Source organism: Ranitomeya imitator, chromosome 7 (genome assembly GCF_032444005.1).
Source record: "Ranitomeya imitator isolate aRanImi1 chromosome 7, aRanImi1.pri, whole genome shotgun sequence".
Taxonomy (NCBI): domain Eukaryota; kingdom Metazoa; phylum Chordata; class Amphibia; order Anura; family Dendrobatidae; genus Ranitomeya; species Ranitomeya imitator.
The window spans coordinates 222857718-222877374 of record NC_091288.1 but is presented as its reverse complement, the minus strand read 5'-3'; the positions used below and the strand labels follow the sequence as shown (position 1 = coordinate 222877374).

Below are 19657 nucleotides of genomic sequence, written 5' to 3'. Positions count from 1 at the left end.
GTCTGTTTAATTTCCATGATGGTATCCATCAAATGTTGGACACCTTAAGTGAATCCAAACGGCCCCCATTATAGTTAAGATATATTAGTTTCCATGACTGTCTTTGGGTCTGACATTTAAAATATAGGATGTCAGGGAAAGACATCATTATTTGTCCCTTTTATTGTGTAAATGGTTACCAAACAATTAATGATTCTGTATCTTACTTTAAAATTATATTCCATGTTACGCCTCATTGCTAAAGTACGGCACACATTTTTTTTAACTTTTGATGAAAAACTAATAATTCTAGTGGTTGTTAGAGCTCATTATCTAACACATTGGAGGTGGATGGGGAGCGTTAGGGGTCCTGTTACTTTAGTCTCTGACCCATTTCTTTGGGCGCAGAAGGGTGGGGTGGGCTCCATCGGCTTCATTTGTCCAGGGCACCAAATTACCTTGTTCCTGCCCTGAATGCATCTAAAGCCATGGAGAATACAACATATGGTTATGTATCCACACTGTGCAATGATCAATAGTCCTGTATCTACTTTCCATACAGTCGTGCAGTGTACAGCGGCCATCCTGGAACCTTGGAGGTGTTTGCTCTTGTTACCACAGTATCTTCTTTGGCATTTTGGGTGACACAGGTACAATAAGGAGCAGAAGATGGTTAAAATTCCCAGAATACAATCCACATGTGCAATAAGAAGAACTGCCCCATTAGATGGAAGAAGAAGGAGAGACGTTTCCTGGTCAGTCCTTTATTCCTATACTAGATGGTGGCCCGATTCTAACACATCGGGTATTCTAGAATATGTATGTAGTTTATTAATGAAGTTTTCAGAATAATGCAATTTAAAAACAGGATTCAGCCGGCCAATTAGCGAAGCGTGGTTCAAATTCTGCGCCTATTCGCGGGCGGACTGCGCCTGTCGCTGATTGTTCGCGGCCGGGCGTGACCAATCAGTGAAGCCAGGGCCAGCTCCAGGTTTTTGAGGGCCCCGGGCGAAAGAGTCTCAGTGGGCCCCCCTCTTTAACACATAGCACGATTCATGATGCACAGATACAGCAGAGAAATATACCACAGCCAAGTAGCGTATAACACAACCCACGTAGTATATAACACAGCCCACATAGTATATAACACAGCTACATAGTATATAGCACAGCCCATGTAGTATATTGCACAGCCACGTAGTATATTGCCCAGCCACGTAATATATTGCCCAGCCACGTAGTATATAGCACAGACGCGTAATATATGACACAGACACATAGTATATTGCCCAGCCACGTAGTATATAACACTGCCCATGCAGTATATAACACAGGCCACGTAGTATAGAGCACAGCGATGTAGTATATTGCCCAGCCACGTAATATATACCACAGCCACGTAGTATATAGCACAGCCCACGTATTATATAGCAACGTGGGCACCATATCCCTGTTTGAATTAAAATAAAAATAGTTATATACTCACCTTCCGTCAGCCCCCGGATCCAGCCCAGGCGTTTACCGATGCTCCTCGCGACACTCCGGTCCCAAGAATGCATTGCGGTCTTGCGAGATGATGATGTAGCAGTCTCACGAGACCGCTACGTCATCATCTCGCGAGACCGCAATGCATGGACCGGAGCATCGTGAGGAACATCGGTAAACGCCTGGGAGCGGGAAAGGCGCCGGAATGTGAGTATATAATGATTTTTTTTTTGTATTATTTTTAACATTAGATCTTTTTACTATTGATGCTGCATAGGCTGCATTAATAGTAAAAAGTTGGTCACACAGGGTTAATAGCAGCGTTAACGGACTGCGTTACACCGCGACATAATGTGGTCCCTTAACGCAGCCATTTACCCAGTGTGAGCGCTGACTGGAGGGGAGTAGGGAGCGGCCATTTCGCGGCTGGACTGTGCCCGTCACTGATTGGTTGTGGCCAAACCAATCAGCGACTTGGGATTTCCGTGACAGATAGACAGATGGAAGTGACCCTTAGACAATTATATAGTAGATATGATGGGGTAGAATTACTTATCATGTATAATATATAGAAAGCGTAAAGTTAATGTAAACATTCAGAAAATGAGCCAAGCAGTGCCCCACGCTGAATGTAAGACGGTGCATCATTACTCACATTGGTCGGGTGAACGCCACCTCTCAGTTTGATGACTTTACATCAATATGTGAAAATAATTAAAGCAGTTTTGCATTTTCCCCCGCGTCCCTTATCACTTTTCCCTTGTGGTGTGAGGTGTAAAGAGGAAAGAACATTACATAAATGTGATGATGGGAAGTTGTTATTTTCTGCAAATTGTGATCAAATTCGGTCACATTTAGTAGAATAATTCCCTCTAATGTTAACGCCAAGGTAACCACCAAAACCAATCATCTCCACTATCGTTTCTATTCTCTGTTTTCAGTTCTTCCTTTCCAATCAGCTTATCCTGTCTCTTCTTCATTTCTGCATTCTCTTCATTATCCCTCATGAGCGGCTTCACTTGTACCCTATTTCTTGCTTTCTCTCTTTTCTTTTGTTCTTCTCGTTGCTTCCTCTCTTGTCATCTCATCCTGTTTCTTCTCCATTTCCGCATTATGTATATACTCCAGCAGGAACTTCCTCCGCTGCACCATGTCTTTCTGTGGATTTCTTTCCTGTGTCAGCCGATATTTGACGTCTTCCAGAGCGTTGTGAATAACCTTCAGGATATCGCTGGTTTTCCCCCAAGTTTTGATATGATCTTTCTTGGTGTAGTTCTCTATAGATATTACAACCTCGGCTTCCATCAGCCTGAACATCTTCTCAATCTCCATAAAGTCTCCACTGGTTTTCTTGGTGATGACAATGATGGGGAAGACTCCTGCAAGAGACACAGATGTAAGAAGATGATCTGGGGAAATATAACATCACTCTTCATTGTAATAATTCCTGAATATCTGGATGACATTTTGTGTTGGACTAATGCTAACATCATCCGTTCCTCATACTTGTTACTCTCTGGACCCGGCAGCAGCTGAACATCAAGAAACAAGATCTAGCCTCTGGATGAGTCTGCTGTCCACTACACCCCACATTACCTGTCATCTCCATACAATTCTCCAGAAACTCCTGCAGTTCTTGTCTCTCAGTCTCATGAAGCCGACATTTAGCGCTGTAGAAATAAAAGAAAAGATGATGACGGAGATTGTAATTATGATAATATTTATAGGGGTGATGGTGACTGTGCTGAGGCTGGTGACAGTGGTGATAATATTGGATGATGGTGGTGGTAATGGTTGGGATTGTTTTTATGAGACTATGAGGATTAAGACATCAACTTCTCATTAGTGAAGCACTTCCGTCTCTTGAACATAAACTTGTAACAATCTTTATGGGTCAAGTGGAATGGTCACAACTTTCATTAACTGCAGTGCCACAAACAGGAACTGTATCTTTATAAGTGCAACCAAAAGCGTCCAGAGAAATCAAGGAAGGAAGGAAGGAAAGAACGATGGAAGGAAAGGAAGGATAAATAGAAGAGAATAAAAGGAAGGAAAGAAAAAAGAATGGAAAGAAAGAAAGAAAGAAATAAAGAAAGAAAGAAAGAAAGAAAGAAAGAAAGAAAGAAAGAAAGAAAGAAAGAAAGAAAGAAAGAAAGAAGGGATAAATAAAAACAAGCAAGGGAAGGAAGAAGGAAAAGGATGAAAGGGAGAGTATGACAGTGAAAAAAATGAGTGTAGGGAGAGGGAAAGGAAGAGAGGAGGAGGAGAAGAAGAGAGAAATGGAGAGGAAGACTGGGAGAGGAGAGGTAGAGGGAAATGAGGAGAGAAGAGGAAAAGGGAGAGAAGATGCAGAGGAGGAGAGAGAGGTAGAGGTATAGAGGATGAAAATGAGAGCATGAGAGAGAGAGAACAGGAGAGGAGGAGAGGGCAACGGTGAGGGAGAGTAGCAGGGAGATGGAAGGGGAGAGGGTGGATGTTCCTCTCATCAAAATGGCAGGCAGTAAACAGCACATATGCTTCAGCGTTTGTTCCCTTGTTACTCTCCTCCCCTCCACCTTAAACTTTAAGGTGACTTTAAGGTTGACTCATGGATCACCGTTCACCAATTAGAAAAATGAAAGCATCAAAAGTTTTTAAATCTTGCAGTCATTGTTCCTTTCTTTAGACACTTTGGGCCTGTATAAGAGGTCGATTGTTATGATAACGATAGTGATAATCCTGGTGATAGCTGAAGTGAAATTAGTGGAGATTATGTTGATGATGATGGAACCGCTCCTGAATAGAAGTCCTATTCTATGAAGGTTAGTGATAAATGAGTGTACTCGGAAGTTGGGTTTTCCCAAGCATGCTCGGGTGTTCTCCGATTATTTGTGACTGCTCGGAGATTTAGTTTGTCGCCGCAGCTGCATGATTTGCAACTGCTACACAACCTGAATACATGTGGGGATTTCTGAACAAACAGACAACCCCCACATGTACTCAGGCTGTCTAGCAGTCGCAAATCATGCAGCTGCGGCAACACAAACTAAATCTCCGAGCAGTTACAAATACCCAGAGAACACACAAGCATGCTCAGAGAAACCCGAACAGCGAGTATACTCGCTCATCACTAATGAAGGTGCATTTCTCAGCTGCGGCCACTAGGCTGTCTGTGGCGCTGTGCTATCTAGCTTCCATTAATTCTTCACATGCAGCCAATGCTGGATCTGATAGTACCTAAACCGCAGAGGCCAAGGTGTAGGACCCTCACTGAGCCAACATTGATGCCCTATCCTAAAATATAATTTAGTCTTAGCAAACACCGTTAATAACTCAGGATTATTTTTATTAGAATTTTTATTATACTTGTTAAAGTCATTATAAAGAATGCTGGTGTCAGCTCTCCCACACGGGGCGCCAGCTGGCGAAATCACCTCTCTGCCTCGTTGTGTCTCCAAGCTATCTCAAGAAACCATAACAAGGTATATATCTTTGCACTAGTGTGACCTCCCCAGAAGCTTGTAGAAACAAAAAATATGCAAAATTGTAAAAACCTTTATATATAGTTTACACAGTAAGTGTATGTGTTAAAAAAAAAAAAAAACAAATAGAAACAATAACATAAATTCTCTAGGGGGATATCACAATAGGCTGCAATACTTTATTGATTAAAGAATTGCTTAAATAACATTCAGAAGTCAGCCTAGTCCAACCTGACACTAATGCTTATGTGCCAGTGTGTATCCAGTTACACGTTTTAATATAATAATATAAATAGACAATATTTATATTGTTAATTTGTATTATTGTCCCCTATTTATATTGTGTTTTCTAACATGTAACTGTAGTGTCAAGGTCTTTCTTGAGATAATTTATTTCAATTTTGCACGTTTGACAGGGTGTGTAAAATACCTGGTTACAGCTTGTGCCTCCCCCACAATTTACCCTTTATTAGTTCTTTATATTTCATATTTTGTGTCTGTTTTTACTCTTTGTGTCTCCATCTATATTTCCGTATGGTCTCAGCATTATCTAACATTATCCAATACTGACCCCAGATCTTGTCAGCTGTGGCCCCTCACCTGTATATTAGGATAGGAACAGTGAAATCTGAATAGTTAGGGCTGAGTGCAGCATCTTCCAGTCTGGTCATCATATCTTTGTAGTCTTTCATCCACTCCACCTTCTCACCAATGGGGAGGAAGTTTCCTAGATGAATAAATATATTTACCCTGTGTAATAAGTGTCAGTCTAATTCCGGGGATGTCCAAACAATTTGTGATGTGAAATTTCTCAGTCTGCAAGCGCTGATATCAGTAAGGTTACTGTAGTTCATCGGCTGTGACCTGCGATAACATTACTGTCATTATCACTCATCTCAGCAGCCAGATTCACACACTACTGCCATTATATTCCGGCTGCCAGGCTGAGCGGTCACATCCCTGATATCATTGCTCACCAAAGCCTCCAGATGAAGTTCGGCAATGACCATCTGGTTGATCCAGAGGAGGCATGGGAGGAGGACATGTGGTCTGATGAGACCAGAATAGAACTTTTTGGTATCAACTCCACTGGCCGTGCTTGTAGGAAGAAGAACAATGAGTATAACCCCAAAAACACTTTTCAAAGAAACATCATACTTTGGGGGTGTTTTTCTGCAAAAGGGACAGGATGACTGCACCATATTGAAGGAAGGAAGTTTGGGGTCATGTATCGTCAATTGATTTTGGCCAACAACCTCCTTCCCTCAGTAAGATCATGGAAGATTAGTGATGAGCTCTCCACTACTCGTTACTCGCCCAAGTATCACTATGCTCGGTGTACTTGACGAGCACTGAGTATTTCCAGGATTATTCGGGGGGAGCTCGGGTCTCTGCCTTGCAATTCTGGCGCTCTTTAGAGCGCCAATGACAGTGCAGGGATTGTCAACCATGCACTGTAATGCTGCAGCGATCCTTGTTGTGGTCGTGCAGTGATTGGCTTGGCTGCACAGCGTCATCAGGTCTATAAGAGACCTGGTGCCGCCCTGCTCAGCGCATTCAGCTCCGGACTCAGCGAGTGTAGGGAGAGCTCTGGCTGAGATAGGGTCAGAATCGTGCTTTTAAGAGTTAGTGTAGGTCTGCAACTGTTCAGTTCACAACTCCTGATAAACCAATAGTCCTTTTTAGGGCTAATTCGTGGGTCCCGATATTGCAGCGCTAGGCAGGCAGGGTACAGCATATGCACAGAAAAAAGGTATATTTCAGCTCACCCTTAATTCATCTGTCCGATGTGGTAAGTATCTGTCCGAGCACGGAAACAAAGTGTTGCTGCCACAACACTGGTCGACGTGTAGAGAAAGAAGATGTGGTTCCAGCTCCAGGAATAAAATGTAGAAACTTTATTAGTTCACATTAAAATGCTGCTGAGACATGACCGGCATGGTGGGTAAAGGAGAGCAACCAACACCCGACTGGATGCATTTCGAGCAACAAGTGCGCCCTTAGTCCTCAGTTTTGTCCAGATACTGAGGACTAAGGGCACACTTGTAGCTCGAAACGCATCCAGTTGGGTGTTGGTTGCTCTCCTTTACCCACCATGCCGGTCATGTCTCAGCAGCATTTTAATGTGAACTAATAAAGTTTCTACATTTTATTCCTGGAGCTGGAACCACATCTTCTTTCTCTACAGGGTAGAGCATATCCACATCAGTGCAAGGCCTGCGGGCACTGTTTGTGCGTCCATTGCTCCTTCTGCATACCTCCAAAAGCTCCATAACTGTCTACTGCTGCTTATTTAACATATACAGTATCTAGCTGCAGTTTTCTGTGGGTTTTTTCTTCTTCACCTGATACCTGCTCCTTTTATTCTAAAGCAATCCATAGACCCCTTATTTTAACATTTATTTGCTTGGTCACACTGCCTACTACAGCCAGGTTATTGAAATCTAAGAACGCGCAAATCTACCTTTTTTTTGGGTCCCAGACACCAGATGTGAGTGCACCAAAAATTTTGTTTTTTTGTGTCATAGCAAACTTGATGACACAATTTAGTTGTGTCCCAAAAAATCAAGGCCATATTTAGATCAGTCTGTTATCTGAGGCTGAAAGCTGGTGTATCGGTGGGGGGAAAATCGTAGCTTCACAGGCATAAGTTTCATAGTTCTGTCTGCTAGTCTTGTTCCACTCTTGTTTTTTTATTTGAAAAATTCTCTTACCTCCACCCCCCCAAAAAAAAAAAAAAATACAGTCTGTTATGTCAGTCTGAGGCCTTGTGTATCTGTGGTGGAAAAATCGTAGCTTTGCAGGCATACATTTCATAGTTCTGTCTGCTAGCCTTGTTCCACTCTTCTTTTTTTATATTTTAAAAATTCTCCAAAACCCCCCCAAAAGTCTGTTATGTATCTGTGGTGGAAAAATCGCAGTTTCGCATCCATAAGTTTCATAGTTCTGTCTTCTAGCCTTGTTCCACTCTTTTTTTTTTTAAATTCTCAAAAAAAAAATAAAAATGTAATTCAGTCTGTTATGTCAGGCTGAGGCCTGTTGTATCTGTGGTGGTAAAATCGTAGCTTTGCAGGCATACGTTTCATAGTTCTGTCTGCTAGCCTTGTTCCATTCTTTAAAAAAAAAAAAAAAAAATTATCAAAAAAACAAAAAAAAAATGTAATACAGTCTGTTATCAGACTAAGGCCTGTTGTATCTGTGGTGGAAAATCATATCTTCACAGGCATAAGTTACATAGTTCTGTCTGCTAGCCTTGTTCCACTCTTTTTTTTTTTATTTTAAAAAGTCTCCAAAACCCCCCAAAAATATACAGTCTGCTATGTCAGGCTGAGGCCTTGTATATCTGTGGTGGAAAAATCGTATCTTCGCAGGCATAAGTTTCATAGTTCAATCTGCTAGCCTTGTTCCACTCTTTTTTTTTTTACTTTAAAAATTCTCCAAACCCCCCCCCCCAAAAAAAAATGTATACATTCTGCTATGTCAGGCTGAGGCCTTGTGTATCTGTTGTGGAAAAATCGTAGCTTCACAGGCATAAATTTCATAGTTCTGTCTGTTAGTCTTGTTGTACTCATTTTTAATTTTTTGCCAAATTTCACATACAAGAGAAAATAAATTATACAGTTTATTATCTGTGGCTGCAGCCTGGTGTATCTGTGGTGGAAAAATCGTAGCTTTGAAGGCATACTGATCAGATATAATTTAGCTCCAAATAAATACATTTGTGTTGAGCTTTTGAAATAGTTCAGTAGTCCATTTAAATTGGCAAGGCAAGGGGCAAGGGACAGGGAAGTGGACATGATGCTGATGGTGCATGCAGAGGACGAGGCCGTGGCCAAGCTGAAAGTGGGCCACAACAAAGATCCACATCTTCTACCTTGACCTTCCTGCCCCAGTTTCTAGGGGATTGTAGCACACCACTATTGAAGCCAGAGCAGTGTGAAACGGTTGTTTGTTGGATAGCGGATAATGCTTCTAGTCACTTAGCCACCACCACCATTTCTTCCACACGGTCAAGTCCGAATAGCCATGAGTGTGGACCGGATATTCCTCACCCTCATCATCCTTCCTCCCACCATGCCGAGTGCCCTGAGACAACTGATCCCACACTTGGACACTCCGAAGAGCTGTTCAGTGTTCCCTTTCAAAATTCTGGATGTCAACTTGAAGTGGGGCCAGATGAGATCGCATGTAGTGATGCCCAAAGCTTTAACCAGCCACCGTCACATGAAGGCAATGGTGGGAAAGTGTCACAAGAGGTGGACCATGATGAGACACAATTAGCCCATGTGCTTAACCTCGTGGTTCAACGCTTTCTGAAAAGCTACCCGGAGCTGCCGGATTTGCTAGCGAAAGTTCGCCATCTGTCTGCTCATTTTAGAAAGTCAGCTACAGCTTCAGCCGCCCTTGCCGTGCTTCAGCAGCATTTGCAGCTTCCGGCTCACCAACTGGTGTGTGATGTCCCAACTCTTGGAACTCTACGCTGCATATGTTGGAAAGGATTTGTGAGCAAAAGAGGGCAGTTGTTAACTACCAACATCAACAAGGCCGTCAATATTCAGCTCAGACTCCACACATAAGACCTCAGGAGTGGACATGGATGTCAGATATATGTACCATCCTCAAAAACTTTAAGGACTGCACCAAGATGGTGAGCGGCAATAACGCCATAATTAGCATCACCATCCCGCTTCTCTGCATTCTGAAAACCTCTCTGCTCACAATTAAAGATGATGCATTGCAGGCAGAGCCTGAGGACATGGACCAAGTAACCATACAGGGGAATTACACTCAGCTTAGCTTCATGGCTTTCCAATGTCGATTGGTAGGCAATGAGGAGGAAGAAGAACAGGAGCTACTTTCATGCACTATAGATGGTACTACAAGCACAGCTGTCATACCATCTGTTCAGCGGGGATGGCCTGAGGACAGGGAGGAGGAGGAGGATGATGAGGAAAGGGACAGCGTGGTCAGTCGTCCTGTTGGTGACGACATGGAAGTCTTGCCTGTTAGCAGTCTGGAATGCATAGCTGACTTTATGTTGTGCTGCGTTTCACATGACCCTCGCATTATAAAATTTTTTGGTGACACTCATTTTCACGGATCCCTACTCCATGGTATCACTAATTTTTCATGTGCCTGCTCTCACACGTGACTTGGGGTTGTGCCTGAAAGGGTTAATCTATCTCCCCTCTTTCAGTCCAGCATTCAACCTCTGTCGTATGCTGTATATTGTAGAAATTATAACTATTGTCTCTTCATTTCTTGTACAGAAAGAAAACACGAACACCGATATATCTGATGGCGCAGAATGGTTTCATCAGAAAAAAACTTAACTCTGGATGTTTTTTCAACTGTGACTTAATGGAATGCCTCTCATGTATGAAACAAGGCTGCATAGAAAGAGAAATACATTAATACAACCAATGATCCTTTTTTGTGTATTACTTTCTGTCACTGATCCCTACTCCGTGGTGTCACTAATTCGTCACGTGCCTGCTCTCACATGTGACTTGGGGTTGTGCCTGCAAGGGTTAATCTATCTCCCCACTCTCAGTCCAGCATTCAACCTCTGTCCTATGCTGTAATGAGAGCATAAATCACACACTGACCCAGGCCACACACCCGCTCATACACGCTGCCACTACTCACCGAATACACGGGTTATGAGTCCCGGACTATTAATACTAAAATTGTCTACCATTCATAAGGCTCACACACCTTAGGCTATGGATCTTTTAGAACATTCAAGGTTCAACTTGTTAAAGTTTTATACTTTAATATGAAAAAGGTTCAATGCTTACAATAAGAAAAAAACATATAAAAATATGATAATAAAAAGACACAACTTATGCAAAACAGCATGAAATAAACAGGAGAAAACTTACAGAAATTATCTAACTGGTAGTTTGCTTTCTGCTCCCAGACAAGTAGGATGGATGTAGATTGGATCACACCAGCTTCTCAGGCTGCCCCCATTATGTCAACGCGATTCTCTGTATACAGGCTGGGCTTATAGCCTTGGTCTGGAGGTCAGATTTCTAGACCAGCCCCTCAGGTTAATATCATAATTGCTGTTTTTTTGATTGGGCCACGGCCGCGCTACTAATGAATATATTAATTTTCTCTTGAGACATCCTGTGTAAAGGTTCTCACTGATAGATACCATCAGGCCGCAATTAACAACTCCACTCCAAGCCCTAGGAGGTGTCAAATGTTCCCTTTCTTCTTGGCCCTAGCTAGACCCCCTGGTGAGATTTGGAGACAGAGGTCTACTCGTCTCAAGGAAGTACATATTAACACCTGGGTGCGACATGCAGCTTTCAAGACAGATGTTACATTATTGCCAGTGACACAATAAATCTATACATAGTCCACTGTACACGTATATATACATATATATATATATACACGCATATTTCACCACATTCATTACTGGTCGGTGACACTTCTAGACCCACGCTACAAGGAGAACTTTCAATCTCTTCTACCAGAGGCAGAGAGGCGTACTAAAGTGTTGCAGTACCAGAGGGCCCTTGTAGCGGAATTGCTCAGAAAATTCCCATGTGAGAACGCTGGCAGCAGACGTCAGAGTTTGTTGTACAACCAAGGAGTCCAAGGCAGAGAGACAGAAGTACAATCCAGCTCAGGCAGGGGAACAATGGCCAAGCTCTGGGACAGTTTTCTCAGACCCTCCCATTGTTGCGGCACAAAGTCAAGGGGTGCTGTCAAAAGAAGTGCAATGTTTGGAAATATGGTGAGGGAGTACCTTGCAGATTGTCCTCCGTGATTCCTCTGTGCCTTTTAATTATTGGGTATCCAAGCTGAACATGTGGCATGAACTGGCTCTCTACACCTTGGAGGTCCTGGCCTGCCCTGCTGCTAGCATTCTGTCAGAGCGGGTTTCTAGTGCCGCTAGTGGAATTATCACAGATAAGCGCATCCGTCTGTCAACTGAAAATGCTGACAGGCTGACTCTTATCAAAACGAAGCAAGGTCTGGATTGGGAAAGACTTCTGTACACCATCAAGTGAAAACAGCGAAACATAGCCTGTAATACATTGTCTTTTTTGTGGAGGTGTGTTGTCATGCACCTCTCCCAAACCACACATGGCTATCTGCCCTCTGATTTTGTCTGTTTGGTGTTATCCCCCTTATCCTCATCCTCATCATCCACAACCAGTACCACACCAAGGTGAACATATTGCGTGATGCAAAAGTAACTCAATTTTTGGCAAGGGTGTACATGATGCCCATAGTATATTTTTAAAAAAATATCCCCCTTGGGGAAATGTTTGTCAGTCCATGAACTGTGTGGATGGGCATTACAAGTCTAGGAGACACACTCCTTAACATTGGGCCTAGTATTTAATGAGGCCTTCAGCAATGTCTCATCATTCTCCACCACTAGATCACCACGCTTAACGTATTCTGTGCTGCTACAGGCAGTCCAATCTTTGCAAAGCCTGTCTATGAGGTCCATAAAAGATTTTTCAAAAAGGTACCCCCCATGGTGAAATGTTTCTCAGCCCATGCACTTCGTGTATGGTCGTTACAAGCCTAGTAGACCTACTCCTTATCATTGGGCCTATGTTTTAATGAAGCCTTCCTCCACCTCTCATCATTTTCTACCACTAGATTACCAGGGTTAACGTGTTCCATGCTGCTACAGACAGTCAATTTTTGGACAAGGGTGTCTGTGATCCCAATTAAATATTTTTTAAAAAATGTATCCCCATGGGGAAATGTTTGTCAGCCCATACATTTAGTGTATGGGCATTACGAGTCTAGGAGACCGGCTCCTTTGTAATGGGACAGTTGTTTTATGAGGCCCTCCTCCATGTTTCTTCCTAGGGGGATTGGGGTGCATGCAAATTTGGGTCAGGGCGGCCCTTGCATTCAATGCATAAGGAAACAGTATGGCAGGACCAACTGAAGAACGTGAAGTGGGTTTTCCTGTGGCCTCCAGTACATGGGTTCAAAGGCCTATTGGGTGCATATGACTTTACGAGTCCCTCCTTCAATGAAACAAGATGTGTCCACTTATGTGTCACACACCACATGGGCAGCTAGGGGTGTTACATGTTACAATGACATTTCCCAGTGAATGCATTTGAATTGGGTGAAAGCAATGTGAAAGTTGAAAAACGCATCAAGAACCCTGCGTGTGAATATAGCAAAAGTGGTGGAGGAACATTTTGGTCTGGGGTTAATTATTTTGCCTTATATACAAGTCATTACCCTGGAAAGGATGGACCTCAACATATTTCCCAGCAAAATCCATTTTGGGTTTGTTTCTGTATGTTTTTTGGTGCACCTGTAAAAATGGCGTGAAACTCTGACAACATTGTTTACAGCTGTGACCTTGGAGTCAGGGGCGATCCCCATGATGTTCCTGTGTCATTTCTGTAGTGTTTCCATCATTTTCAGACGTTTTTAGACCTTAAAAGGACCCCCGGGGGGGATCGCGGTAAAAATACTCAGGTTTCCCATAGACTTACATTGGGCTCGTTGCTCGGGTCGAGTACCTGAGTATTCTAGTTTGCTCGACCCGAGCAACGAGCACTCGAGCATTTTAGTGCTCGCTCATCACCACTGAAGATGGGTCATGGCCGGGTCTTCCAGCATGACAATGACCCAAAACACACAGCTAGGGCACCTAAGGAGCGGCTCCGTAAGAAGCAATTCACGGTCCTAGAGTGGCCTAGCTAGTCTCCAGACCTGAACCCAATAGAGAATCTTTGGAGGAGCTGAAACTCAATGTTACCCAGCAACAGCCCAGAAAACTGAAAGATCTGGAGAAGATCTGTATGGAGGGGGGACAAAATCCCTGCTGCAGTGTGTAAACCTGGTAAAGAACTACAGGAAACGTCTGACCTCTGTAGTTGCAAACAAAGGTTTCTCAAATATTAAGTTCTGCTTTTCTATTGTATCAAATACTTATTTCATGCAATAAATGGCAAATTAATTATGCAAAAATCAACGATGTGATTTTTTTCTTTTTTTAGATTCTCACCATTGAGGCCGGCGTCACACTAGCGAGTTTTACGGACGTATGAGAGGCGCAGAAAATATGGATTGCATACAGAACAATGATTCTCTATGCCCCTGCTCCTATCTGCCGTATTTTACTGATCCGTATTATACGATCTTCTACGGCCGTAGAAAATCGCAGCATGCTGCATTTGTCAGCGTATTGCGCAAAAAATACGCCAATGAAAGTCTATGGGGGCCAGAAAAATACAGATTACACACGGACCAGCAGTGTGACTTGTGAGAAATACGCAGCGGTGTTAGAGAGAAAAGCCGGTAATTCAGTGCGGTGTACAGTAACATCACACTGACAGCTTACAGTAGAATAGGTAGAATAAATGTATACACACAGAATAGGTATATATATATATATGTCAGTAGACACATATATGTATAAATATTATTATTTCATCCAGCGCTAGATAGCTTTAAAGCCGGTAATTCAATTACCGGCTTTTGCTTTCTCCTTCCTAAACCCGACATGATATGATACATGGTTACATACAGTAAACCATCTCATAGCCCCATTTTTTTTTGCATATTCCACACTACTAATGTTAGTAGTGTGTATGTGCAAAATTTGGGCGGTCTAGCTATTAAATTAAAAGGTAAAATCGCGGAAAAAATTGGTGTGGGCTCCCACGCAATTTTCTCCACCAGAATGGTAAAGCCAGTGACTGAGGGCATATATTAATAGCCTGGAGAGGGTCCATGGTTATTGGCCCCCCCCTGGCTAAAAACACCTGCCCCCAGCCACCCCAGAAAAGGCACATCTGGAAGATGCGCCTATTCTGGCACTTGGCCACTCTCTTCCCATTCCCGTGTAGCGGTGGGATATGGGGTAATGAAGGGTTAATGTCACCTTGCTATTGGTGACATTAAGCCAGATTGAGACCATGATAAACAGTCTGAGGTTTTCTCCCACCTGATGAAGACGGATCCTCCGTCGAAACACATTGTGGTTTAACCCTATCTCTCGTCTGTGTCTCTTTCCTGCACTCCTTAGACCGTTTATCATTGTCTCATTGCACCCACCATAATGAGGCAGATGGAGACACTTCGTTCTTCGTTTGGCATCTGCTCCGTATTTTTAAGTGTTCACAGATCTGTGGTCGCCCACACTTGTGCCCTAAAAAGGCCCCTAAAATGATGGGACACTGCCAGAACACTGACCGGTCCAAAGTGACTCCACCTGTCTTATAAGTGAGTGGTTTCATCTGGAGTTTTGTCTGAATCACGGTTTTGTGGAATTTACATGGAAACTCAAATGTAAGTGCTCAGCGGAGTGCGCAGGATAAATGTGAACAGAGCCTTATTCCAATTTTTGAGAGGTAGAATGAACAAATAGACAACAGTACAAGAATAGTTCTTATTTTTATTTTTGCACAGATATCAGATTATTTTTAGGTTTTGCTGCTATCACACACAAAAAATGCTGTTTTTATTTAAAAAAATTGTTATTTTATCGCCATATTCTGAGAGATGGATGTCATGATATGTACTTTTCCCCTGTCCTGTATTTGAATAATACGCCATTTGATGTATGTAACTGTTCTCTGGTGTCTATTATCTGTAATTTATGTATTTTCTTGGGCTGGGAGTTCACCTGTAACAATATGTCTCCTTCCCCCAATACTTGCAGCCCTAAGCTATAATGTGATTAAGCTTTGTCAATACCACTAGTGAAAGAATAGCCATTCTTCCTCACAGCAGGTGGCTAGTCATATGTACATACTAGATAGCCTAAGTGGAGCCCACCAGTCTAGAATATTCTGGTGGACCCAACCATTGAATAGAAGGTGTGACCCCTACCCCCATTCATGGGCGGATCCCAGGAGCTCAGACAATCCATTCTTATTTTGAGATCAGTTGTGAGTTGATCCTTGAAGGAAAAGGAGTGGGGATTCTTAGCTGAGGCAAGACCCCATGTCCATCTGTGACTGCGGAAGCAAACGGGGCGAGACTTGAGCTGAGGACATATCTCGTCGTTCGTGGGATTGTTTTGGGATCCCTTGGACTCGTGTGGACTATTGCTTTGTTAGCTGGCACAAGGATTATCGGGAGGTGCCCCCGAATCTGTTCCGTTGGACTAATTGTGGACTCTGTAGATCTACCTGCCTGTGTTGTTCCAGCGTTCTTGATAATAAATCTGTTGAATCATCCCTCGGCCTGTTGTCCCTTCTTGCTCTGCCGTACACCCCGTCACAGACTGGTGGCAGCAGTGGGATCAGAGCAGAAGGAATGGAGGACAATGGCCCAACATCGGGAACCAACACCACAGAGTACAAGAACTGGACTTTGGGGAGCCTACAATCAAAGGCCCGTAAAGTAGGAGTCCGTTGTAAGGGACTCTCCAAGGAGCAGCTTATTGAGGCTTTGGAAGGAGTTCGCCTGCAAGATGACGCTGAGGAAGGATCCTCACAGCAAATGGAGGAAATACTGCAGCCGGAGGTAAATACCCAAAAAAGTCAGTGGGTTGTGTGGTACGAGGAGGAGTTGGCATTGCTGGGAGAAGAGGCCACCATAGACTATAAGATGGAGGCCATTCACAGAGCTCAGGAGAGGGAGAGGGAGGCCATTCACAGAGCCGAGAGGGAGGCCATTCACAGAGCCGAGGAGAGGGAGGCCATTCACAGAGCTGAGGAGAGGGAGAGGGAGGCCATTCACAGAGCCGAGGACAGAGCTCAGGAGATGGCCTTGCTGGAGAGGCAGATCGCTTTGGAAGCAGCTAGAAGCTCCAGACAGACTCTAACCCCAGTACCCACCATGAGGGAACTCCCCAGAGTGTCCCGCAAAGACTTCAAGCCCTTTAATGAGGCTGCAGGCGACATTGAGGGCTTCTTCCAGGACTTTGAACATCAGTGTCGATTAATGGAAGTCCCGGAAAGGGACCGAGTCCGACATCTGGTGGGGCTCTTAGAGGGTGGAGCTGCCGCAGCCTATAGAGCTATGGACCCTCAGGGGAACTGTGAGTATGCGGAGATTAAACGGACTATTCTAGAACATTATGCTGTTACCCCAGACACTTACAGGACTCAGTTCCGTACTTTAGCCTGTAATGAGGAAGTGTCTTTCAAGATGTATGCCCACAGACTCAAACAAATATGTCATCGCTGGCTGGAGGCAGAGGAGGCCTTAACCTGGGAGACCTTCCTCCAGGTTATCCTAAAAGAGCAGTTTTACTTCAAGTGCCCTGCTGAGATCCGGGAATGGGTGCGTGAGAGGAGACCAGCCACTGTGGAGGAAGCTGCAGCTCTAGCTGATGAGGCTCTCACCATCAAGCCTCAGTGGAGGGTTCTGTTGGAGGATGGAGAGAGGCCTACCAGCTCCACAACACCGGTGGCCCCCTGTTTTTCTGTCCCCATTGTTCCCCGTTCCTCTAAGCCACCACCTCATGCTGATACCTGTGTAAATGTGCCTCCAGTTGCTTCTACTGCGTTTTCTGGAATACGACGAGGAGAGGAAGTAGCAGAGCGCAGGTGTTATGGTTGTGGGCATCCGGGGCATCTGCAGGCCTCATGCCCAGCCAGCCCATGGAGGAGTCGTCCTCAAAACCCTACAGCACCTTCAGGTGGGGGCCGGCCTCCAGGTTCCCTTACCCCTCGCCCAAGAGGACACCTTGGATGGAGTGAGACCCAAAACAGATGCTATCGATGTGGACAGCCGGGGCATCTGCAAGCCTCCTGCCCAGCTGTTCAAATGAGGATTGATCCTGTACCCAGTCGTATTATTAATTATGTACAGCCACGTGCCATGGAGGACGACGTGTCACCACTACGTGAGGACTGGCCTAGTGCCTCACCCACCCATGTTGCACCACTAGGAGTTTATGGTGTGCGGCCTGCAGCTATGACGACTTCTGCTCATCGAGGTACGCACTTGCAGGAGGTTGTGCTGGATGGACAGAGACTTATTGGATTTTGTGACTCAGGGGTTTTCCTCACACTGGCTGATCCCCGAGTGGTTCAGCCTGAGGCAATCCATCGAGGACCTGGGATTGTCATTGAACTGGCTGGTGGACAATGGAGGACTATTCCCACAGCCACTGTGGATCTGAACTTTGGTTTTGGGGTCAGGCGATGTGTGGTTGGGGTGATGGGTGGTCTGCCTGCAGATGTTCTCCTGGGCAATGATGTGGGAGAGCTACAATGCCAATTCGTGGCTGCATGAAGCCGCATGTAAGTTACGCTCTGCCTGTGTGTACTTAACCAGCGACCTGTAGAGGTCCCTAGTACGTACACAAATTGGGAGGGGAAGGGATTGTCATGATATGTACTTTTGCTCTGTCCTGTATTTGAATAATACGCCATTTGATGTATGTAACTGTTCTCTGGTGTCTATTAGCTGTAATTTATGTATTTTCTTGGGCTGGGAGTTCACCTGTAACAATGTCTCCTTCCCCCAATACTTGCAGCCCTAAGCTATAATGTGATTAAGCTTTGTCAACATCACTAGTGGAGGAATAGTTATTCTTCCTCACAGCAGGTGGCTAGTCATATGTACATACTAGATAGCCTAAGTGGAGCCCACCAGTCTAGAATCTTCTGGTGGACCCAACCATTGAATAGAAGGTGTGACCCCTACCCCCCTTCATGGGCGGATCCCAGGAGATCAGACAATCCATTCTTATTTTGAGATCAGATGTGAGTTGATCCTTGAAGGAGAAGGAGTGGGGATTCTTAGCTGAGGCAAGACCCCATGTCCATCTGTGACTGTGGAAGCGAACGGGGCGAGACTTGAGCTGAGGACATATCTCGTCGTTTGTGAGATTGTTTTGGGATCTATTGGACTCGTCTGGACTATTGCTTTGTTACCTGGCACAAGGATTATCGGGAGGTGCCCCAGAATCTGTTCCGTTGGACTAATTGTGGACTCTGTAGATCTACCTGCCTGTGTTATTCCAGCGTTCTTGATAATAAATCTGTTGAATCATCCCTCGGCCTGTTGTCCCTTCTTGCTCTGCCGTACACCCCGTCACAATGGAACTTTTTTATTTTTTGGCGAATAGAGCTGTATTAGGGCTTATTCTTTGCGGAATGATTTGCAGATTTTTGTGGAACCATTTGGGGGCACATAATATGTTTTGATTGCTTTTTATTCACATTTTCTGTCACAGAATGAACAAAAAACAGCAATTCAGTTATTGTTTTTATCTTTTTTTTTTGCGCCATTCACTGTATGGTAAAAGTGATAACACTGATTTGCGCGATGGGTCGATGCGATTACAGCAATACCAGATTTATATTTTTTTATGATTTGCTATTTTTACACACTAAAAAGAATATTTTGCACAAATTAATTTGCATTGTAAGATTCTGAGTAGTGATGTGTTATGAATGCAATCCAGTGACACAGTGTACCAGCGATCAGAGCACATAAAGTGATCTGACAATAACCCAAAAACAATAGAACGAGCTCTGAGACGTGGAATCTCTGTAGACCGCAATACCTGAACCTATCCTACACACAACTAAAGATGGCTGTGGATTGCGCCTGACGCTACCTATGCAACTCGGCACAGCCTAAGAAACTGACTAGCCTGAAGATAGAAAAACAAGCCTGGCTTGCCTCAGAGAAATACCCCAAAGGAAAAGGCAGCCCCCCACATATAATGACTGTGAGTAAGATGAAAAGACAAAACGTAGGGATGAAATAGATTCAGCAAAGTGAGGCCCGATATTCTAGATAGAGCGAGGATAGCA

At 44.1% G+C, this 19657-nt stretch overlaps 1 protein-coding gene across 1 annotated transcript in view; it reads right to left on the bottom strand.

The window, feature by feature from the left end:
• Positions 1-577: 577 nt before the first annotated feature.
• The window catches only part of LOC138645681 (uncharacterized), a 36830-nt gene continuing 17750 nt past the window's right edge, over positions 578-19657 (bottom strand). Inside the window, exons 2-4 of the mRNA XM_069735144.1 lie at positions 5526-5652; positions 3061-3134; positions 578-2843 (exon numbers count right to left, since the gene is read on the bottom strand). Coding sequence (XP_069591245.1) covers positions 2491-2843; positions 3061-3134; positions 5526-5652 — 554 coding nt within the window. The 3' untranslated portion in view covers positions 578-2490. The remainder of the gene's footprint in view (positions 2844-3060; positions 3135-5525; positions 5653-19657) is intronic.